At 26.6% G+C, this 15,380-nt stretch overlaps 1 protein-coding gene across 2 annotated transcripts; it reads right to left on the bottom strand.

Annotated features, from left to right (window-relative positions):
- Positions 1-4,434: 4,434 nt before the first annotated feature.
- Positions 4,435-10,537, bottom strand: LOC109609741 (protein quiver-like). Of its 2 annotated transcripts, XM_025409629.1 has the most exons (6): positions 10,211-10,537; positions 10,036-10,115; positions 8,562-8,701; positions 6,417-6,464; positions 5,290-5,433; positions 4,435-4,974 (listed from the first exon to the last, which is right to left on the bottom strand). In XM_025409629.1, the coding sequence occupies exons 3-6, from the start codon at positions 8,584-8,586 to the stop codon at positions 4,754-4,756; spliced, it is 438 nt and encodes a 145-aa protein (XP_025265414.1). In that variant the 5' UTR covers positions 8,587-8,701; positions 10,036-10,115; positions 10,211-10,537; the 3' UTR covers positions 4,435-4,753. The 2 variants fall into 2 exon arrangements, with proteins under 2 accessions (XP_025265414.1, XP_019882557.1); XM_020026998.2 differs by having other exon boundaries at positions 10,036-10,537.
- Positions 10,538-15,380: the final 4,843 nt, after the last annotated feature.

The raw sequence follows: 15,380 nt of genomic DNA on the forward strand, positions 1-15,380 counted from the left end.
AAAGGGCGCTTATATCTAACATATAAAACAAATCGCCTTAGATTGAGAGATTAAAGAATACTGGATGAAATTAATTGAAGGTACAGATGAAACCTAAATGGTTAGAGGAGAGATATAAGAACATAAATCACGATAGAAATGTAAATGGGTAGCCTCGCAGCCGCGCGTGCGACAATGAACAAATGACGCGACACGAGCCGCATGGCTTGCCAGAGAAACATTGGTCTGCTTGCCATAGGTCAAGCAAGCATCGAAACTTATTTGGCAAGAAGCTCCGCTTCGAAAGCCTCTCTGTGAGGACATGCGCATTCAGCTTGGCCTTGCCAGTTTCGAGCGATTTTGTCGATCAATCGTTGCATTTGGCAGAGGCGACGATTACACCATCATCAAGTAGGAATTGGTAATATTTAAATAAATTGATATTGAAATAAATAATATTTAAATAATTTTTTTTCACTCATTTTTTTTGCACTCACTTTTGCATAATATTTTTAACTATGAAGAGATGACTTGTCATGACTGTGATTTGCATGCCGTTTAAAAATAAAATTATTATAATATTATTATAAAAGAAATTTTGAATAATATTATATATATTATATATAAATAAAGTTTATATAATCAATGTATTAGATTAAAATGTCATGAATCGATGATTCAACAGTTTTCTTTATTGAGATTCTAATCGAATAAGATTAAATTTGATTTAGCAATTGAATATGATTTTTATCAGAAGCTTAATTGCGGCATAAACGAAGCTGAAGGCCCACATTGTACTTTGCTTTTTGTCTGTTTTGCGTTGCATTCGTCGGAGTGGAAGGTATCGTAGGTTAATTAGTTGTTATAATTGTTGTTATTATTTTTGCTGTTTTTGTTTTTGTTGTTATTGCATTTAGAGTCATAGGTAGAAAGAAACAGCAGTATGTTCCTTTTGGATTTGCATGAGCGTGAAGAGAATTTTAAATCTTTTAGATTTTACTGATCGCCTATATAACTCGTATAAAATTTGATAATGCACATATATAGTAATAAGATTAAGAATTTAATGCATAAATGCTGTTCATTTTCGACCATTGACTTTGAAAGTGGAACATACTCGTTCACACACAAAAATAATAACGGGATCATGCAATCTCATGCAAGATGTTGCTGTGCGGTTATTTGAAAGTCGAACGCGTCAGAATTGTTCCCTGCACTCTAGATAATATTTAAATAGTTAATTATATTTGTATATATTTTTTTTCTAAAATAGTAATGAAAACAGTTATTTAAACAATTAAGTTATTTTATAAAGCATTACATCCTACAAATATATTAAAATGACATTTTTATATGAAATTGAGAAAGAAGAATCTTTGCTTAAAAGAGAAGAAATCAATTATATAATGTGATTCGAGTAACTTTTTCCTTTTTCTTTTTCTTTTTTTTTTTATATATGGCTATTCTCGATCTTTTCCCAAAAACGTATTACATATATATACACATGAAATCTTCTATATTAAAGGATCGTTGGAAATAACTTCTATATTAATTTTTACTATGTGCAAATCTAATAGATTCAGGTTTATGATTAAAGCTATTACGATTAAAAATAAAATTTTTCTGCGCTGACTTTCCATAATTCGTACAGCCTTGTGAATGCTACAATGCATGCACTTAATTTCATTTTCGTCTATAACATGATATTTCTTCTAATTGTAATTTCATCTATATCTATAAAAGGGTATATTGATTTATATCCTTGAGTGTGCGCCCGTTTTTAGAAGATTTAAAAAATTTTTATATTGTTAAAATTTTGCTTTTATTTTTGAAATTTCTAGACTCTTTAAGTAGTCAAAGTTTTAAATTCCAACTGTTATATTCTTGATACAATTCTTAAATTTTTAGAATTAAAACTCGAAATTTTGAGTAGCAGTGTTGAAATTTTAACTTTCTGAACTTTATAATTTATATTTTTATATGTCTCGATGAATTAGAAATTGTTTAAGATTTTTTAGACAGAACACTTTTTTAGGAGACTTAGTCCTGTTTCAAAAAACGTGCGCATATATATATTTTGATAATTTCAAATTCAAATTCAAAAATGTCATCCTCGTCGCTCGTCTCGGTCAATTCTTTCTGCATCTGTCGGTACTGTCTATTGGATGTGCATGCGGTAACCATGCTATCTAAAGTAGTCTTTCTATAATACAAGCCCGCCTTCTATCATAGACTCAATGTTTTCTCGTCATATTGAGTATGAGGATGTCTTATTAGAATAACGAACGGGCAAAGTACAAGAAAGTATGCTGTTGAAGAATGAAAAGAACGAGAGAAGAGTGCATAGGAATTATAATTAATCAGGCTCTGTGATAAAGAGAGAAAGAGAGAGAAAGACGTTGTGAAGAATAATGAGTGAGAATTGTAATTGTGGAATCGTGGAAGCTTTTGATTAATTGATTAAATTTGCTTAAATGAGCGCCGTTTTTCTTTACAATATCATCATTATCACTATGTAATAATTATTTAAGGATTAACATATTGTACATACGATGTAAACTCTGTGTATTACTAAATTTATTAAATAGATAGCAAAAAATTATGGAAGTATAAAGCAACATAAACATAGAAATATAATTCGAAAAAATGTCTATTCATTTTCTTTCTCTGTTTTATATGCATTTATCATTAAAATTCTAATTTTAGATCTTGAAGAATTATAGTAATTTGTTTCTCAAACAAAAAAAAAAAAAAAAAATATATATATATATATATATATATATATATATATATATAATTTGCATCATTGCATGAAAAAAAAATCATAAATTTTAAATTAATAATCTTTTAACTCATTTCTCTAATTTTATTTAAAAATTAAAAATTTCTTGATATTCTCATGCAAATATTTTTGTAAATTCTATATCTTATTATAGATCGGCATTTAATGTCGTGCAATTATATTGTGGTCTTCAATAAGTTCTCGCATTGTATGCAACTCGACTAGTCGCGTCGAACATTGTCGCATTAGAATGAGAAAAACAATACAATGGATGCATTCTTGTGATAAAAAATCGAAAAGAGTATCAACATTGGCTTTTCTCTCAGTAATAGTACTATTAGGATAAATGTTTAATCCATCATCGATGTTCTCAGACGATGGTTGAATACATGCAACAATAACGCCGAAGAAGGAGTTCAATTTGAGCGAATATTGATGATAATTTTTTCAATCTTTCGATTTTACTTGTTAATTTATAAATAGGATGCTTTTTCTTAACTCTAAAATTGAGCAATATAATTAAAATTTATAGTACATTATGATAGTTAAATATATAAAGCATTAAAAATATTTACTTTAAATAGGGAAAAAATGCAAAGTTACATAATTTATGTAGATAAATAACTCGGAGTAATATGCTATATATCAGAAAATTATTGTAAAAATCGAAAATACTTTCTCTAATAAATTATTATCTGCGTTTTATATTACAAACGTAATTTAGATCTATCATTCAAAAAGCTTATTTAATATTCAATATTCAATAGAGATGTATTATGTATATTCAATATTTTATATTTTAGGCATTTATTTTATATACTCTTTTTTTTAATAAAATTCTTTCCTCAGAGCTTATATCACGAATGCATTGCAAAAATGCGTGCCTGCTCAAAGAGCAACTAACAAAGGACTGAAACTCGTCAGAGAAATAGATTGGACAGTCGGTATGATTGCTATGCAAGAAACGCTTATTCTCGATGCTATCTAATTGTAAGGCCAATGATCGGAACGAACGATGCACATAAATTGTGCAATTATCACAAATAATTGAAGAAAATTGAATTTCTTGTTTTGTTTTTGTTAATCATATATTATGAAATTTAATATTACAATTATATAATACGACCAGTTTCGAAGAAAGCAAATTAATATTAGTTCTTTTCAGCTTTTTTCAGATTCTTTTTTCTAAAAATATAATGTAAAATTAATTTAACATTATAATGCATAATAAAATCTGTTATAAGAATACATAAATAAATATTATTTTTGCTGATATGATCTATTATCCATATATCCATATATCTATCTATCTATCTATCTATCTATCTATATATATATAGATAGACAGATATATGGATAATAGATCTATTAGCAAAAATAATATTTATTTTTTCATGTATTCTTATAAAAGATTTTATTATGCACTATAATGTTAAATTAACATATATATATATATTTTTTTTTCTTTTTTGCTCAATATGTATGAAGCTCATCTTAGCATCCGCATTTTCAGTTATGCATCTATTATCTATTACAAGATATGCAAATTTGATAAAATTTTTATATCATAAATATAATATATATATACATATTATATATTATATATACATATATGTTTACATATATATTATATATATATATGTATATTATACATATATATTATATATACATGTTATATTTTATATTTCTACACGCGATTATGTGAATGGATTGATGACGTGTGTTCGAAAGAGTGAGTTCACAAACTTAATAACTACAGCGAAACGTCAATCATCCACTACTGTTTACTATCTGTTGGCTATTTCTTTCTTTTATATCTCGAAGGGTCTAGCCTTCATGATCGAAGCCAACTCGATCGTTCGTTCCGATGAGTGGTCGTGTTATAGACTTGCTAGAATCTCTACGAAGGATGGACACAATGATATGATTGGACGCAACTGCGATGGATGGATCGAGTTAATAGTGTTCATTGCAACGTTCTATAAAGCAAGCTTAGTCTTCTAAGATGGCCGAGCGTAGAACAAGGATAAACGACAGGATCAGCAGGAGTACGGGATTTAAGCGCGAGGTCGGGGATACACGATTGCATTTATTCTCCTCACAGAAGCACATGTGACCAGTGCCGCGACCGCTTTCCATCATGCACACGTGGTCCACCATGAATAAATTCATTTGTAGTTGCGAGGTGCAGGTCCTTTTTATGATTTTGTACGCTGCAAAAGAGAATGATAAACATTAAATTCTTTCTTATATAATCACGATTTCACATAAACATATTCATATAATTGATAATATAATAAAAAATATATCTTTAATGTTTTTAAAATTTATTTTACTTTTTATTATAATAAAATAATTATATATTATTTATAGTATGTGAAAAATCCGTCAGATTCTTTAGTTAAATTTTCCTCTTGATAGATCTATTCAATTATATCTCTTGAAATCTAGTCAATTAAAATTTAATCTAATATAGAAAATGGTATGCTCTCTAGAACAAATCTTTTATAGAAAAGTTTAACAATTACATAATTTCTCGTAGCGGACCATTTTTACGCAGCATCCCTCACAGGACAGCAAGGGCGGTTGGTCCCTGAGTAGAGCAGTGTAGTTGAAAGGATCCTTGCATTTAGGCTCCGTCCATGAGTCGCACTCGTAACAATCAATGCGAGCTGCGAATAGAGGCATTCTCAGAAATTATACATCGCCTTTATCGCACTCGGAAAAGAATGTACACGAAGTCGAAACTTAATAATTCATCTACAGCCACAGTTTTTCATAAAAATGTTCAATTTTTTTACAGATTTTTATAGATATATTTTGATTATAGATATATTTATAGATATATTTTCTCCAGGTTTAGTATTAAATATCGCTTTTTAGTATTATATTTATAACAAATATTTGTAAAATAGGATATATATTAATAATACACGATATATAATGCATAAATTTGTAGTAAACTTTATTCTAAACAATTATATTTAGCACTAAATAAGCGGTTATAATACTAAAAAATAAAAAACAATGATTTTAAATCAGCTAACAAATTTAAAATCACGATTAGGAATTATTCAGTTTAAATAAATTATTTAATCTCGATTTGTCATCTCGCTGATTGAAATATCTAAAGGTTAGAGATTTTTACTCCACGGACACATCGCTTTCCAAGTGCACATCTTCTCATGTAAGATTTTTTGTATGTCGATTTTTTAAAGCTTACGCGCGCCCGCGCGCGCGTAAGCTTTAAAAAATAAATATGAGGCAGTGTTCGCTTTTCATGGCACAATAAAGAAGCTGTGCTCGATAAGAGATTGGATAAGAATAATTAAACTATGTTGATTGAGACTTGTGATTTTATTTCTAATTTATCGGAAATAAAATTCAACACATCCGATTATTAAAATAGTCCTCAAGTAACAAATTTTTAGCAACAAATAAATTTCCCATATTCCTCGTCCAGTTCTAGGCGAAAACAAACTCGGCCGATTAATTTTTGACGGAGAATGCTACTCCCACGAGGATATTTTGGGATTAAATTCTCTGATGAGAGACACTTGGGCGCGGACACATCGAACTTCTCTAGTCCCTAGCGAACGAGTCTGACGACACGGCACGGGCACACTTAGGAAAGTAAGCTGTCTTAATCACTCACACTGGCATTTCGCACGACAGACGTTGGCAACTGCGAGTAAAATTGACGCTGAAAACGAAAGATCGGTTATTGCATTTAGGCAATACGTATATGTGTATACATAGATTACCAATTTAAGTAATTCGATGTATATGTGTATATATAAATCTATGTATATCTATGTGTATCTATAAATCGCCATACTATTATATAGCGCTATTATATAGCCAGGCTACGATGGCTGCGACTATCACTACAACCACTACTGGCTCTAGCGTATTGGTATTAATGATGGTTAACCGCTGTGCTATCTAATAATGCTATCATTCGATTGATCAAAGAAGAATTGTGCAGCAGACACGTCCAGAATTGCTAAATCGTATAATTTGAAGCTAGCTTTTTATTCTTATGAGTTAATATATAATAAAAACTTATATGAGTTAATATATAATAAAACTTATGAGTTAATATATAATAAAAAATTTCTCTCTAGTGCTAAATGACTGAGAAGACAGAATATAAAATATGACATGATTCATACAGTATAGGAACAAATTGAATACACAAAACATACAATATATAGAGCAAAGTATAGAATAATAATGCGTAATAAATAATGCGTAATAAATAATGCGTAATATGTGCTGTATTCTAAAGATTAAATTCGATCGCACTTTTGGTCGATCACAAAAGAGAAAAATACATTTTGTTTTATATGTTTATAGAATAATCTTGAAAAATTAGATTGAAATAATAAGAGATAGAGATTTCATATATAATATATATAATGAAAGAGATATATCTTAATACATTTTAATAAAAATTACACATATATATATATATATATATATATATATATATATATATATATGTGTAATCTAACATATATCTAGAACGATGCAAAAGAAATTAAACTTTCAGGTTCTATTCTTTTACATGCTTTTAATAAGCGTGCATAATAAATGTAAAAGAGCAAATGGTTAAAGCTTCCGTAGGATATATGTGTAGGAATTATTTAAATTAGTAGGAAAAATTGGATTTTATTCATAATTTGCTGGTTAATATAGAATACGAATTTATGGTTATAAGTACGTTATAGCGTTGTAAATAAATTGAATCAATATTCTTTTCGTGACAACTTTTGATGATTGTTCGATATATATCAAGTCCAATATAATTTATGAGAAATATAAGTTCTTCCTATGGAAGGTTTCTCGTATATGAAATATCGAACATTAAATGTGATAGATGTGTGGAAGTATAAAAATACAAATAAAATAGAAATATTAAAATATATTTGCAAAATATTTATTATGTTATTATATTTTACAATATATTTTGTAGGTTTTTTTCATATTGAATAGGATAAAATAGGATGAAAATACCTAATCAAAAGTACTTATATTAATAAACAAAAAAACTTGGGAGATGCCTGACACACTTTTCCGAAAATATATTTCCGCATTTGATTAAATCTAAAGAATTCGTTTTTTCAATAAAAAATTCATAGAAAATTATAATTTCTAAAATCTATTTTAAATTATAAATTCTAAAATAAATTCTTTTTAACAATTATTTTTATAATAAATTCTTTTTAACAATTATTTTTAAATAAGTAATTAAGAAATATTATAATATTCATTTCCATCTTTTATAAAGTTCTTTAGATTATTTTTAAATGTGGATTATTTTCATGGATATTACGTACGTATGTGTCCACGTACCTAGCAGCACTGAAGCAGCGGCCATACGCGTGTTGCTTAATCGAATACGTAACATTTACGAACTAGACTCGTAATAAGATTTATAGCAATTGCAAATAAGAGTTGTACCAATTTATTAGTTAAACTTTTCCAGAATTAACGACGTCTTGATGTATGATTAATCACGATTATTTATACTTCAATTTAAAAAATTTGCACTCAAAAAAATATACCCTAAACTTTAATATATGGTTTGAGATTTGCTTATGATATTTTTTGTCTTAAAAATTCCAAGCAATAAAATTATTTAGTTGTTCTTCAATTTTAAACTACAGAAACTAGACATTAAATATGCTTCAATACTTGCGCAAATGAGAAGCTTATTTTTATGCTCTTCCTGAGAGAGATATATAGAAAAATGTTTTTCAATATTAAATGAAAAGCTCGTGGAGGACGCACTTACCCACTATCAAGTGATTTGTCCACATCCTGACGGCGGATGTTTTTATATCTCGTCTAGCTTTGTGTTATAGAGACTTTCTCAAGTATCAAACAGTGCTTGATTAATGCGAGTTGATTCGGCCGTTATTTCAGATAATCTTGCTGAAATTACGCAAATCAATCTTAAAAAAATTTAAATTTAAAGCAAATCTTTAAAAATTCGTAGATGTAGATGTTTATGTCAGAATATCATTTATAAATATTTTTTATTGATTTTAATGTAAGCTTTTAAGACAGTAATGATTGTGAAATTGTAATTAGAATAATTATGTGAATTAGTTGTTACTCTATTTATTTATTAGAATATTTTGTTAATGTGACTTTTTTGCATTAATAAAAAATGTTTTTTTCGTTACTGTTACTTAATATAATTTAATTAATATTTTAATAAATATGTTTTGTACATGTTTATATATATTAAAATAATAAATTATTATATGTATTATATGTATATGTGTATATCTAATAAATAAAAATTCATAAAATTTTGTTAAAATAATATTTTAAATTAGTTGGTAATTTCTTATTATTTTACGTGTTTTTTATGTTTTCTGTTTTAAATGTATATGCGTGCATATTTGAGAATGTATATGCGTGCATATTGTCATAATTGAGTACTTAACTTAAGGCATTTAGCAGCTGAATGAGATAATGACGCAATAAATTGTTTAAATAGTCACGAGGCTCAGCAATATGGAATTTCGTGATAATTCTGTAGATAACAGTAAATTAATGTTAGATAATAGTGAGTTAAATATTAAATATTATGCTAATAGTGATTTAAATATCATGCTATAATAGTAAATTAAATATTTAAATACTTTTACATTTAAATTACATTATCAAGATAAGATCAGATAAATTACATATCAAAAGAGTACATTATTTGCTAAAATAGATTGTGAATTTTATAACATAAAATATTCTAATTATAAATTTTTGGGGTAAATATTACTGTTTAATAAAAAATATGTGAATTAAAAAAGAATTGATAAAAATTAAATCAAATAATGTAATTTTTTCATAAGAATTAACACAAATGTTTTAGAATTAACACAAATGTTTTAGAATTTTCTCCTGTACCACGTTAAATTTTTCCTTATTTCTTTATTTTACTAAAATTTCTATTCTAGTAAAAGTTTTAAACATTGTTTATTTAATCACTTCAAAACATACAGAGATTTAACAGATATAAAATCTCATGTAACTTTTTTTAAATATATACATTATTCATATGCAAAATTATTTTGTATCATTTTATGTTAATAATAATAAGGTAAAGAATGTTTAGTTAATTATATTCAGTAAAACATATGGTTAAAGCTGTACAAAATCTTAATATTGTATGCAATCGAAAAAAAATATTTTTTTGCGTTATTAATATTCAAGCTGTAAAACAGATTTTTTAATGCATTTATAAATTTGTTTGCACATACTTTTTCTTCTTTAACACTAAATCCAAGTTTAAATTTTCGTCAGAAGTGGCAGACACTGGTATCCTTTTCTTAGAAGATGCCTAACACACAAAATTCATTTTCATTTATTGATTAATTAGTGTCATTTCGAATTGTCTTGATCTTCGATTGTCGACTTTGTAACAATATCTGGCACCTTTCTGTACACTCTCTTCAAGCTCGAACACCTTAACGCGTCTATTGATGAGTCTACATCACCGATGCATGGCGATGGCGAAATGAGTCTAACGCCTGGGCACGATGCAGCACGATGCAGTTTCGTCAGATGTCATGGTGCGAGGCCACAATTATGCTGTAAAAGCGGAGTACACAGATGCTTTCTGGGAACTGACAAGCGAGCGAGTCGACGCCGATTAAAGCGCGAATTCAGGTCGATCAATATGATGCCAGTCCATGCCACGTACTCTCATTGCGGTAACTATATCGACAAAGCTTGCTGCTACACGATACATGCATGGTAACACAATAACTTTTGCTGATACTATTCAATATGAAGCTTGGAAAATGGAAGTTATCATAAAAGTTTTTTCTTTATCAGCCGTAGAATTAATGAATTAAAAAATTTATTCAGGTTAATTTAATAAAAGAAAATGTCAGGATTAATTCTATATAGACGAAAGTAAGAGGGTCCGTCCATTGAAGAATAACGCCTGCGCATTCTGCGATATAGATTTCCAGAAATTTGAAAGCCAAAAAATGAAAGAATTAAGAACTCTATTAAATTAAGTACTACTAAAGTCTATTAAATTAAATAAAAGATAAAAAAATGATAAATAAAAAATTAAAAAATATAAAAAATAAGATAATTTGCTATGGAAACATAATGAGAATAATATGATTTTATACTTCTATTATACAATCGAATTATTTTTTTAATTTAGATAGATTTAAATGAAAGATTTATGATTATTAAATTTATTATTATTTTGAATAATTATACACACACACACACATAAAAAATAATACAAAAAAACAAATTTTTATTATTTACCTATTTTTTCTATTTACGTAGGTTTTTTTAAATAAATAAATTTAATCTTTAATAAAATCTTTCATTAAAAATAAATTTCATTATATTTTCACCTTAAATTTATTATTAATTTTTATTTATTTTTATTTATTGAACTTTTATATATTATTTTGTACAAAATTTAATGAACTTTTATATGTTACTTTGTATAAAATTATATGTAATAAATATTGTGTATTTCTCAAGGATACATTTGCTGCTCCACTTTTGGCTTCTCCTTCCGAAAAGCTTCTCCTTCCATTAATGAAAGAAGATAAGTATATATTGGGACGTGTGAATCAATATCCGATGTCGATGAAGTGACTCTGATAATGATATATTGATTACTATAAATAATTATAAAATGATACATTGCATGATCTATAATATGACTTTTACAAATAAATCTTGCTCATAATAATTGGATGGAATTTGATAATTCCAAAGCATCTGAGAAAATAACTGTCGCAAGATTGGTTCTAGTTACATAGTAATAGATAATACATTAATCAGTACTGATGCCAAAAACAATGGTGCTAACATTGTTATTATCCCTTCGGCCAACGCAGGCTTTCTCAGAAATAAAACTATAATTGCTATTGGTAGTCAGCGCGCCCTATATAAATGATTAAAAATCCGTTCGAGTTTTGCGAGAAAAAGGGAAGGAAAAAGGAATGAAGGAGACATAACAGTAAGGAAGGAGACATAGTAATAAGGAATTCTATAAAAAATGTTACTATTTTACACATCAAATTACACTTGAAGCCACTTTTTACAATCTAATAATTTAAAATTATTTTTGCAATATATCATTAGCTGATATCAAGTGGAATTAATAATGAATAAATTACATTGTCTCACTAAGTAAATCTTAAAATAGAATAGAACTCGTAACTAATTAAAAGATTAACTTAAAAATTAGTTTAAAAAATCTTAAAAATATCGATTTTACAAAATATCTATCTTAAATTTTATAATTTTTTGAAGGAGGGAATGCTTCTGAATGAAAAAGAAAAGTTAAAGATTTGATAAATGCGTACATATCAATAAATTTTGTAAAATTTATTAATTAATTTAAAAATATATAATTGAGAAAATTATATTGTTTATTAAAATTAATAAATCTATGAAACGCTGAAGTATTGACTTTATATGAATGTACTAAAAGAATAACATATAAAAAAAGAAGTAATATTTTATTTTGAATACTGTAGTATGTGTGTGTGTGTGTCAAAATGGCGTAGAATGTAATATTTAAAAAAAAACCGTATGAAATCAAATACTGAAATGCATATGACAAAATATTTAATATATTGATAATTATCCGAATATATAATATGTATATTGATTATTATCCGAACTTTTTAATCCTTTTGTGTGTGTAAGAAATATATATTAAAAACCCTAGAAATATATATTAAAACATATAAATAGTATATTTTCATGTTTTAATGTATCGTAGATGCATCTGTCTAAAAATTTCTGCAAAAAATATTTATTTATTTTAATTAACATTATATTAAAAAATTAATATTATATATATACATATATACATATATATACAGATTTTAAAAAATTAATAAATTTTAAGTTAAAAATGATCGATATATTTACAGGAATTAAAAAATATTTTCATAACATCTTTTATTTATAACACATATATATACAAATCAGAATATTCTATGTAATCATTTCTTCTTATATCTTTTATCTACAATATATATATAATATTTAAATCAACTAGATATAAAATATATAAATTAGATTACATATATACATATACGTATTATTTTTAAATTAATTTAAAGTTGATTAAATCTGGATTGTGAGGAGTATTAATAAGTAATATATAATATTATAAAATAGTCTCTAAAAGTTTATAGAAAGATAAATAATAAATAAATATACTAATATTAATAATCAATGTAAATATATTGTTAAAATATCTGGAATTAAGAAAATTTATTTAATTCTACAATATCCAGCAACTTAATATAACATTTTCATTAAATTTTTTGCAAGAAGTATAATATTATAATTTTTTAAACTATTCGCTACAAAAGTGACGATACAAAATTGAGCATTAAGTTATTAATAAATTATCTCTCATCTAAGAATTATTTTATATTTACAATCATTAAATTCAAAATCTTGCATATATATTTAACACTTTTTTCGTTAATTTATTATATAACTTAACAAACATTTCTTCTTTTTGCTTGCAAAGCTATTTACAAATTTGCGACAGAATATACCATAATAATAAAAGCAAAGAGATTAAAACTACAAATACGTTCGAATAAGAGAAATTTTTCTTTGTTATATAAAAATAAGATTTAGCTGGATTTAACTAATAGGAGTTAAGTCGATATTTCTTATAGAAATTCACAAAAATAGATTAAAGCCTATTGATATGGTAAAATACATTAATTATTTAATTCGAGATATATTAATTATTTGATTCGAGGACAAAGGATTTATCGTCATTTTACATTTTATCAATATAAGCGATAACAGAAACATATTGTATATAATGTTCATGGTCTTCTACATTTACAAATAAGATGTAACATAAGTTATATATATATATGTATATTAAAAGCCTATTGATATGGTAATTATATCTTTTGATATAATATATGTATGATATGGTAAAATATATTAATTATTTAACGATTCGAGAACGAAGGATATGTTTATCGTCACTTCACATTTTAACATATTTTATGATATAATTTTATGATATATTATTATAAAATGAAAGTTATTTCTTTCAATTATCTCTTATATATACTTATACAGTTATACAATCGCACATTTATGTTCGTATAGAAGTAAAATATATTAATACAATGTATTCCAAAAATTAATCCTTTAACTGTTAATTTGAATTCACTTCTTGATTTATGCAAAATTGTATTTTCCTCAATTTTTAAGAGAAATACATTTTTAATACATAAAATTAGAAATTTAAGTTATTGAGTTAAAGGATTAAAATATTCTTTCTTATATCTATATTTGTTTTTGTTTATCATTGATATGCTAAATAATCCATATTGCAAATAGACTAATTTACTAGTTATACACGTGGATACTTTTCAGCTGCGAGGCCAGGTTTAATACCGATTATTAATAGTAAGCAGCAAGAGATTCGACATCAAAATTTCCATGTCTCGGAAACGAGGAAACGTGCTCTTTCCACTGTTTTTCAACATTTCTTTACTAACTTTTTAAACATGTTTTATATATGTATATATATATAAAATTGTTAGTCAGAGAGATAAATATTTTGAATTCATTGAAAAATTAATTTAAAATTGTACGTGTTTTTTAAGAAACTGTGTGTATCTGTATTTTGATTAAGACTACGATTCAGAATTATTCAAGAAAGAATTTATAAACTAGACAGCAATACTTTATAATTAAAGATTAATCAGTTATAAGATTAATCAATTTTATTTTCAACAATACTTTAATTAAGTAGAACTTAAGTTTTCATTATTCTTTTATAAATTATAATCGTATAATCTTTAATTTTGCAATAAGATGTATATAAATAATGACATTTAGATTATGTAAGAAACATTCTTGTCCATACACAGATAAATTTATTTATAGCCATAAATAAACTTTAAATATCACGTAACAATTTTTATTTAAGTCAAAGACATCTTCATATGAGAAGAATAATATCATTTTGTATGGTTATTGAAAAAGCAAGTATGTATAATTAATATAATTCAACTAGAGCAGTTTCCTCGCGCAAAGAGTGCTTATATCTGACATGAATAAAGCGTTTAGATTGAGAGATCAAAGGATGCTGGATGAAATTAATTGAAGGAATAGAGGAAACCTAAAGGGTTAGAGAAGAGATATAAGAGTGGTATAAATCGCGACGAGAAATATAGAACGGGTAGCCTCGCAGCCGCGCGTGCGACAATGAACAAATGACGCGACACGAGCCGCATGGCTTGCCAGAGAAACATCGGTCTGCTCGCCATCGGTCAAGCAAGCACCGAAGCTTATTTGGCAAGAGGCTCCGCTTCGAAAGCCTCTCTGTGAGGACATGCGCGTTCAGCTTGGCCGTGCCAGTCTCGAGCGATTTCGACGATCGACGTTTGCATTCGGCAGAGAGGATGATTGCATCATCATCGAGTGGCAATCGGTGACATTTAAATTTTTTGCACTTTGGCATAACATTTTTAACGGTGAAAAGACGACTTGACATGATTATGTTTTATTACACGTTAAGAAATAAAATTATTTTATAAACATTTCATCATTTATCGACAAATAT

Source organism: Camponotus floridanus, unplaced genomic scaffold (assembly GCF_003227725.1).
Source record: "Camponotus floridanus strain SB8 unplaced genomic scaffold, Cflo_v7.5 scaffold10, whole genome shotgun sequence".
Lineage (NCBI taxonomy): Eukaryota > Metazoa > Arthropoda > Insecta > Hymenoptera > Formicidae > Camponotus > Camponotus floridanus.

Coding starts and splice junctions, on each gene's coding strand:
- LOC109609741 (XM_025409629.1), bottom strand. CDS start 8,586: ATGTGGACAAATCACTTGATAGTGG. Junction 6,465..8,561: donor GACAAATCACTTGATAGTGG/GTAAGTGCGTCC, acceptor TTTCGTTTTCAG/CGTCAATTTTACTCGCAGTT. Junction 5,434..6,416: donor CTGTCGTGCGAAATGCCAGT/GTGAGTGATTAA, acceptor CTCTATTCGCAG/CTCGCATTGATTGTTACGAG.